General features: G+C 40.9%; 1 protein-coding gene across 1 annotated transcript; it reads left to right on the forward strand.

Annotated features, from left to right (window-relative positions):
* The first annotated feature begins 344 nt into the window (after positions 1 to 344).
* On the forward strand, positions 345 to 7,570 carry LOC132973788 (serine/threonine-protein phosphatase 6 catalytic subunit). The gene is made up of 7 exons (XM_061037388.1): positions 345 to 473; positions 2,153 to 2,248; positions 2,386 to 2,451; positions 2,548 to 2,689; positions 2,802 to 2,881; positions 5,211 to 5,420; positions 6,629 to 7,570. Exons 1-7 carry the CDS (start codon positions 399 to 401, stop codon positions 6,875 to 6,877), a joined length of 918 nt encoding a protein of 305 aa, XP_060893371.1. The 5' UTR covers positions 345 to 398; the 3' UTR covers positions 6,878 to 7,570.
* The last annotated feature ends 1,892 nt before the right edge of the window (positions 7,571 to 9,462 follow it).

Genomic DNA, 9,462 nt, shown 5'->3' on the forward strand with positions numbered 1-9,462 from the left:
GGGGGCTTTGATTGGGGGGGGGGGGGGGGGGGGGGGGGGGGCGGCGCCAGTTGCCCACCCCTTTATTTAACTATTGATCAATTCAGGTTAAGCAGTACGCGTGTGTGGCTGATGGGAGTTCACCTGTCAAGCAACACAACGTATTGGATATACAATCATGACATCAGCTTAAACTCTCGCTCTTGTAGCTTAAACTATCTGAGCAATAAAACACAACACAACTTTTCTCTGATTTTTTCTTTTCTACACGATTTACGAGTTGAAGTTGATAAACACGCAGCAGAGTTCGGGGGGAGAATGACTTTTCCAAAGTTTTGAAATGAGACCGTCCGAGGGTACGTGAACGCACCACGATCTGAAGCGTGTTGCAGGAAGTTGCTCATGACGACAGGAGAATAATGGCGCCTCTTGATTTGGATAAATATGCTGAGATCGCAAAGCAGTGTAAATACCTCCCAGAAAATGACCTCAAGGTAACTGTGACTATAAAGAAATGTTTGTGTTGTTTCTATTTGTGCGTGTGATAACCTTAGAGCTAGCTCCTAGCTGTTTTAAGTTGTAACGACGTAATTAGCTAACGATAGCCTTGGCTAGCTTGTGATGTTAGCTGTCCTGACCTCATCCTATCATAGCGTTTCTTAAAATGTCAACAACATCTATAAACAAGACAGAATTTATGAATTCTGAATGAATCAGGATTGAGACTGGCCTTGTTATGTGACGTTAAAGTGACTGTATAAAAACCATAGAGACAAGATAACTGACTGTTATGATGACAGCTGATTTATGTAAACAATCAGGACTGAAAACGATCTAATGAGCTACATTAAAACACGAAATGTAGGATATTTATGAGAATTAGACCGATTTGAAGACACATATATTTATTTCCTGATGTAAACATTGCACATTGACAGAAGAAGCTCAGGGGGTCATGGACAAGTCTTCACATATTTACTGTTTGAAACATAGTCAATGCATGATGTGAATGTTTTCTTATGGACAGATTTGTGATAGTTTTGCGTTGCTTAAGACACAGTTTGAGAAAAACAATATTTGCACCACACTGTGAGTAGCTTGATTCAGGTTGTTTTGGTAGATCCAGGTCGACTCTTCAAGTTTTCAACACCAAATTTTAGTAGTCAGAATTGTGATGGCGTTAATTTGACCAATTGCTTCTAAATTTGAATATTATTCAAATCAGTAAAATGATTCCTTAACTGGAGGGCAGAGTTGTCTTTACACTCTGTGTACTCTGTGCCTTAATGGAGGGATGTCAGAGTGAGGCTGCTACACATTGCTAAACAGGGAGCGCACCAGAGCTGTTGGGGGGTACGGTGCCTTGCCCATGAGACCCTCAGCAGTAATCTGGAAGTGACCTGGCACCACTTCAGCAACCAGACCAACTTAAACTGAACAACTGAACTGGCGACCATCCGGTTCCCAAATCCAAGTCCTTACAGACTGAGCCACCAAACCAAACCAAACCACACCCCCCCACCCCACCAGCCCAGGAGCACTCACTGTGGGCAGCCCCCTCACTCTGACATGTCTCCATTCAAACTGAACGATGTTTCAGAGAATTCTCCTTGAAAGACAGGATTCTCTTAATTGACTAAAATCTGATGATTCTGTGTTTAAAGTCTTTATATGTGATTTTTCACACTTAAATAGAAATCAAGTATATCCTCTGAAAATAACTCTGTGAGTCATGACTGTCTACAATGGGTGTAACACCTGAGTCCCACTGTCTGTGATGTTTTCAGAGTTTTCATAGTCCTATCTTCAGTTTGTTTACATTGCCAGGACGGCCGGCTGACTCCTCCCCTCGTGTATAAAAGTTGTTTAATTGAGGGACTAGAGAAAAGAAGAATAACATACTGTACTCACTGTTTAACTGTGTTTCTAGATCACGCTCATTTCAGGTAAATTTACATGCAGTGTGAAGATACGAGCATAATAAAGATCACTAGCATTAGCATGCTAACACAACAATGCAGCACAAGTTGTTTTGGTTTCATGCTGGTGCTCAAGGGCGACATCTGCTGGATCAAAAAAATCGCATATAAAGCCTTTAAGGTTATATTGAAGAGTATTGCATACCAGCTCTAGATTTAGTCTCTGAACCCCTGTGCCTTATGTCTGTTAACAGAGGTTATGTGACTACGTATGTGACCTCCTGCTGGAGGAGTCCAACGTGCAGCCCGTTTCTACTCCTGTAACAGTATGTGGCGACATTCATGGACAGGTAAAAACTCTTCAATCACAATCATTTGGTTTGCAGTATGGCGAGAGAGCTCTATCAGAATGATTTTAGATTGGTCTGTTATACCCAAATAAATGATACCAACATCCAGCACGTGTTTTTATCTGTTTGTGTCTTAGTTCTACGATCTTTGTGAACTCTTCCGAACCGGTGGCCAGGTTCCCGACACAAATTACATATTTATGGTTTGTATATCCAATTAAGTTTGAACTTCATTTTAATGCATACCGTGTGACTGATGTGTTTCCACAGTGTTGGTTAATAACCTGTGTCGTCCGTAGGGAGATTTTGTTGATCGAGGATATTACAGTTTGGAGACGTTCACCTATCTGCTGGTGCTGAAAGCCAAATGGCCTGACCGCATTACGCTTCTACGTGGAAACCATGAGAGCAGACAGATCACCCAGGTCTATGGCTTTTATGGTGAGAACTGATTTAAGCACTATGCTTTAGAGCAGCTGCAAACTGCATTGTCATGAATCTCACTTCCTGCACACTGCACAGTAATCACACCCTGCTTTTTTTTGTTTTACAGATGAGTGCCAGACCAAGTATGGGAATGCAAATGCCTGGCGCTATTGCACCAAAGTGTTTGACATGTTAACAGTTGCAGCTGTGAGTATTGTGTACAGCGTCAATGTGCTTTCTGTAAAGATGCAAGAACATCAATTATGTAACCTGATAAAAGACAGTAATTCAGTTTACTTATTTCTAAAGTTGACACACCTAAAGACAGGGTTGGTAATCTTCTCCAGATCCATTTTTTAAGATTTTGGTTGAAATTGTCTTTAGGCCCTGACAGTAAATTAATAACTCATGTGCTCTGAAAAAGGAACAAAGAAAATCTGTCATCTGTATCAGTTTGTAAGCCTGTAAATACTTTGACCAATGTCTGCCTCGAGGTACCAATCTGATGAACCAATCATGAACCTCCCTGTCTCCCTGCACTAGCCAACACTCAAAGTGTGTCACTGATGACGAAGTTTATACTGTGAGTTTACTTACCGCTGAATGAGACATGAGACGACGTAGTTTCTACACAATGCAAGCGATGAGCTGAGGTCCACTTCTGGAACTACAGCACTTAATGCATGTAAGTGAGGGGCGTGGCATTTGAGGGAGCACAGAGGGGAGGGGGTGTGTGTAGACGGAGCACTGAGGGAATGCTACTTTCAAAATCATGCTAGTTTTCTAAAATGACCAACCCTGCCTTTTAGCACTGCAATTTCAGTTTACCGTGTAGTAGGGCTGCACGATATTGGGTAAAAATGACATTGCAATATTTTTGTTTCCTGCGATATATATTACGATATTTTTTAAAGCTTACTGCTTCTCTCTGTTCAGCTGAATTCTCCCTGACTCTCACTGAAATGATGATTACAGACTCTCACCTGATTGCCTCTGTCTCTCTCTGCCTCCGTGAACGCTATTTGCGTTTGCAAAGAGTCATGTTGATATCCGTTAATTATCGATATTGATCTATAATATTTCCTGCAAGTGATTCTTCTCGCATCGGGTCAGACTTTTTAATAACGCGCTCATGCACTGAGGTTCCATCATATAATTTTCCCCTCCCGACCAAATTATATTACGGGGATATTTATTAAATATGTTAACATGCTGCACCCCTCCAGCTTGCGCGTGAGAGAGAGACACACACACAGTGGGAGCGCGCACACACATACAGGCTGAGCAGTGATAGATATGAACTGTATCCACTTGCTACTTTAATTGATTCTATATATACTTCATTAATCCTGTGGGAAATCACAACTTATCACTTTGTTATTGTGGGACATGCTACACACTCATAGGCCCAAAACACAAACAGTACACCTATAGACATGCATTAATTGAGAAATGTCAGAGTGAGAGGGCTGCAGAAGGGATTTGTACCCTGAGCAGTTGGGGGTTTGATGCCTTGAGGGTATCTCGGCAGTATTCAGGATATGAACTGGCACCTCTCCAGTTAGCTACTTAAATCTACGACCAAGAGGTGCCTGACCCAAGTCCCTACAGTCAGAGCTTCTACAGCCCTATACTTCATCTCACATTATCTGTTTGATTTTTTGTTAAAACTTGACTAGATCTTGTTTGGACTCTGCTTCCTGAGATGAATGTGTCCTGCATGGCTTGAAGAGGACAGGACAAACCTTTCAGAGTTCAACCCCAGCCAGTGTTTCTATCTGATTTAGCTTTAACGTTCCCACAGAGAATAGGATGTGGTTAATAGTGTGGCTAATCTATCACCGTGGAGACAGTATCGCTGTTCTAGCATGAGCTCACTCTTATGTATGTTTAAATGAAGTAGTTTAAAAGGACAATATGAGCTCCTGGATCCTTCCATTGGCTGAAGAGGTCACAACTCCTCCTCAGTACTAAAGAGGTCGGACTGATGTCCGTCCTCCTCCCTCTCACGCGTCACCTGCCTCTCCATCTTCCATCAGCAAACTCTGAAAGTCACAGAGAGTTCAGGCAGAGCAGCTGGAGGACATCATGAGAAAAAACTGAAAATATGTATCAATAAAACATGATCCAGTTCCACCATGATCTGTGAATCAGTAACCACCGTGCAGCCATGACAGAAATATGAGAAATCACGAGAGCACTCAGCAGAAATATATATCAACAGTGATCACAATTTCTTGCTCTCATAAATAATCCAACATCGAATAGTTTCTAATACCATAGGGCTTACATCACATGTATGTAATTACATATTCAGACTGGTTTTTCCTGTTGCAATATGTTCCTTCAGTACATTTTCCATTAGATTTTAAGGATGAGTGAAGTGTATAGTATCCGTGCATATCTCTGACCTCATCATTAGGTATCTCACAGTCCTCATTTGCTGCTGTTATGTAACATGTGGTTTATATGGTCACCATGTTCCACCTGTCATACGAGTGTGGTTTCCTAACTCTTGTTGTTTATCTTCTGTCAGCTGATGGATGAGCAGATCCTGTGTGTCCACGGAGGCCTCTCCCCAGACATTAAGACGCTCGACCAAATCCGAACCATTGAACGGAACCAAGAGATCCCCCACAAAGGAGCATTTTGTGATCTGGTGTGGTCAGACCCCGAAGATGTGGACACCTGGGCCATCAGTCCCAGAGGAGCCGGCTGGCTGTTCGGTGCAAAGGTCACAAATGAGGTACAGCGCACTACTGTCATTTAGTCCAACTCCATGCCATTTCACATTTATATTAAAGTCGTACATAAGAATCCACATAATTCTCTGAAGCACAGTATTACCATACGCAGTTTCACTAATGATATCACAGCTACATGCCTACATATCAGCATTTGCAGATTCCCCCAGCAGGTGGCACTCTTTGATAAAGCCTCTACAAACACCCTCAGATACTGTCCACTCAAACAAAGTCAAATTATAACACGTGTTTAGATAGATTCAGATTCTAACAGTCCTGAATCTGGCTTTTTATGCCTGTATTTTGAGCTAGGACAGTGGATAGAGTCAGAAATCAGGGACACAGACAGCGGGGCATGACATGCAGGAAAGGAGCCATAAGTCGGATTTGAACCCAGGCCGCCCACTTGGAGAGCCATAGCCACTGTACATGAGGTGCGCGCGATAACTACTAGACTAAGGGCGCCCCCGTGTTGATTGTTGTTTTCAAAACTGGTCCACAGCCTCTGTCTGGGTTCTTTGACTTCAGACTACATTAGGGCCTGTGTCCACTTATGCTTTTTTTTTTTTTGCACTGGCAGCATCCATTTTCTATCCAAATTAAAATCTGTGCAATTTTATCGTTTCAGCACAACGCCTTCTGCGTCAGCAGTTTTTGTCGCTGCGCTCACAGCTCTAAATTGCAAACAGTTCAACTTCTGTTACACTGCCATCCTCATCATTGTCACTTCTCCCTCACTGACCAGTCACAGTACAGAATGGGCGATGGACTTCTTATGTCAAATACGGTGGAGAAGAATCTAATCTGACACAACTTTTTGAGGTTACTATATCCAGGTCTAGAGCTGCTGCTTTATGCCAGGTTTCCAAAGACACCTGGGTTCACTACAGAGGGAAGTGAAAGTAGCAGTAACTTTAAGCGCCGGTGAGAAGCGCTCTGAAACAGAGGTCGAGGTTGCTGCCAGTGCAATTAAAAAAACAAAGGCAGCGTGTTGACACTGATCTTGATATTTGCATGCAGGCCACAGAGCCTTTTGACCGCAGCCTCCTATTACAGTACATGACCAGTTCAATGCACCCTCTGGGGTCACAAAAGAAAAGAAAAATCATTTGTGTTCTCTTTGAGTGCGTTCATCCCAAACGTTTCTTAAAATATTTGCCTTCTTCCTCTTTTTCTCTGCTTCACCTCTGTCTTCAAAAACATCCTCCAGTTTGTTCACATCAACAACCTGAAGCTGATCTGCAGAGCGCATCAACTCGTGCACGAAGGCTACAAGTTCATGTTTGACGAGAAGCTGGTCACGGTGTGGTCGGCTCCCAACTACTGCTATCGCTGCGGCAACATCGCCTCCATTATGGTCTTCAAAGATGCAAACACAAGAGAGCCAAAGCTGTTCAGAGCAGTGCCTGACTCGGAGAGGGTCATCCCACCCCGAACGACGACACCTTATTTCCTGTAAAACAACAAGGCAGCATTTTTGTTCATTGCACAGACGCCGCGTGCGACAGCAGCATTAGCACTTGTGAACTCATATAAATTTTGTATAGGACATTTAGATTGTTTACAGTGTGTTTATTAGTGCCAACTGTCAATTGTTATTCCCACACTGCAGGTATTAAAGGCTGCGGTTCTGCAGCTTCAATCACAGATTTATTTGCAGCGAAGGAAGTTTGCTCAGCAGTATTGTTGCTGTTACTGAATGTTTGAGAGGAAGGATTGAAATGACATTGAAGTCAGCAGACCCTTAAAAAGTGGTTTGTTATAATGAATCAGAATTCTACCTTACAATTAAGAACCACTGCAGAGAAAAATGAAACCTGCAGTGCTGTATAAAATGTTTCATTTTATTTTGTTATATTGATGTATTACATTTAGGTGTATAATAACAAAGCACTGTACAAAAAACAAGAATCCCACCTGTCCGTACACACTTCAATCGACTTACAGACTTACTGTTATTATGGTATTCCACATGATGAAAACCTGAGAGTTGATGTACAGACACTTACCTTTTTTTCAGTATTGTTAACCCTGTGGTACCTAAAAAAGACTTTCTGTTGTTGCCAGATTTGAACCTTTTCTTGTAATTATTCCTGTGTGTGTGTGTGTGTGTCCATACAGTTTTTAAATAAAGAAATACCAAAAGTCTAAATGTTTGTTTGAAAGGACGCTTTTCTTACTTCATTATTATAAATAAATTAGAATATTTAGTGGTAAAAAAAAAACATGATCATTATCACATTATGGCCGGGAGTTCTCCCCTCTTATCTGAAAGAACCAGTTGAAAAATAATCCTGCTACTACGTACATGCTACAGACAAGACAGCTGAGCAAGCAACCAACAGTCTGAACATGTCATGAATATAGAGGAAGAGCGATGGTACAGCATTGCATTCAGAACAGGGAGAAGGTACAGCAGGTGTGGCCATGTCAGCCTCAGAAATGAAGAAATATGCACACTTACTTTGCAAACAAGTACAAGGGGAAATGGGGGCAGCTGTGGCTCAGTTGGTAGAGTGGGTAGAATAGCAACCACTGCCATCAGAGTGTGAATGTGTAGGTGTGACCTGTAGTCCAAGTCCATACCGACAGCTAAATAAAGCCATTATTACATTTATAATAACGGTCATAAATCTTAATTATTCAGGAGCATTCATGGAGCAAAAGGCATCTTAATTTGAGTTACACCAAAGACAAAGTGAAGCTAAAGTGATTTCATGACTTCATACATCTAGAGCTTCTCTTTATAATGCTTAGTAATAATATATAAACTAATAGAAGACAAGTGAGGAAAGGGGTAGGGACATATCAGTTTTACTATTTCACATTCCAGTTGTGCTCTTGTAAGAAAAGCTGTGCAAAATAACAATGAAGGTGTACTTTAACTGATCTATAGCTAGGCTCCATTACTAGTTTGGTTTACTATAAATAATTTGAAGGAGTTCAGTTCAATCTACTTTGTAAAAAGTACTTTCTTATACATGTGAAACAAAAATGTAAGTATTAAAAACATTTTGCATGAAATTCACATGCTAACAAAAAGTGACCCCCTGTTCACCGATCATTCATAAACCAAACACATAATCAAAACATTTTTTCATAGAAAAGTACAACAGAAATCAGATTTGTTTTTTTGTACTGCGTCACATCTGCCCTCCAGAAAGAGTCAAGGTTTGGATATTGCACCAGGTGACTTCTAAAATAGCAAACAGCATCTCTGAGTTAATAGTGATAAAATGACTGAGAATAATTTGCCCTTATTTATTCAAGATAAGTTTGACAAATTTAGACTTCAACATTATACATTTTCTCAGGACAGCTGACATTCAAACCTTCTTGAGTTCCCCAGAGGTCTAAACCTGTCCATAACTAAACATGTCTGTCCTTCACTCGTCAAAAGTACATTTCAGTGGAGGTTGTATTTCTTGTCTTTAACAAATCAGGATTTTGTGTTTCCTGACTCGAAGGACAGAAAAAAAAATGTTGTGCCCTCCTTTCCTTCTATAGCCTGAAATTGTAGTTTTCATGTAGTTTACTTCACATCCTGTAATTATAGCCAAAAAGAAATGTAACCACTTGAATAACTTTAATGGAACTCCACTGTCATCAAAAAGATCTTAAATGACATGTACCTGCACAACTGCAAAGCTCTATCTTTGCACCTTTTTGTACATACTGTTTAACACCTCACTGTTATGACATGGGGAAAGCGGAAAGCACTGTGACTCTGAGGACTAAAGCAGTTTTCATTTTTTAGCTGTGCAGCTCTTTTGTGGACACTTTCTTTCTTTTCAGATAATATGCACAGACTCATTGAAGAACTGCAGTCCCTCTTTCCAGACACTGCTGTACCTTGCAGCATAAATGATACTCTGCTGCTGTAGGTTTACTCTAATTTGTACAGGTGTAATTTGAACTGTTTTAAATCTATTTTGTGTTTTTATATTTCTATATTCTATTAAATATATTTTAGACTATTGCTTTTTTCTATATTATTTTATTCTGTTAAAGTTCCCTGTCAGCAGGAGCACTGCTGTTTATAGC

The sequence above is a fragment of the Labrus mixtus genome, chromosome 5, assembly GCF_963584025.1.
Source record: "Labrus mixtus chromosome 5, fLabMix1.1, whole genome shotgun sequence".
Lineage (NCBI taxonomy): Eukaryota > Metazoa > Chordata > Actinopteri > Labriformes > Labridae > Labrus > Labrus mixtus.

Excerpts from the sequence above, each read along its gene's own strand:
- LOC132973788 (XM_061037388.1), top strand. The coding sequence starts at position 399 with ATGGCGCCTCTTGATTTGGATAAATATGCTGAGATCGCAAAGCAGTGT. Across the intron at positions 2,249-2,385 it reads GTGGCGACATTCATGGACAG|TTCTACGATCTTTGTGAACT; the intron begins GTAAAAACTCTT and ends TTTGTGTCTTAG. Across the intron at positions 2,452-2,547 it reads ACACAAATTACATATTTATG|GGAGATTTTGTTGATCGAGG; the intron begins GTTTGTATATCC and ends TGTCGTCCGTAG.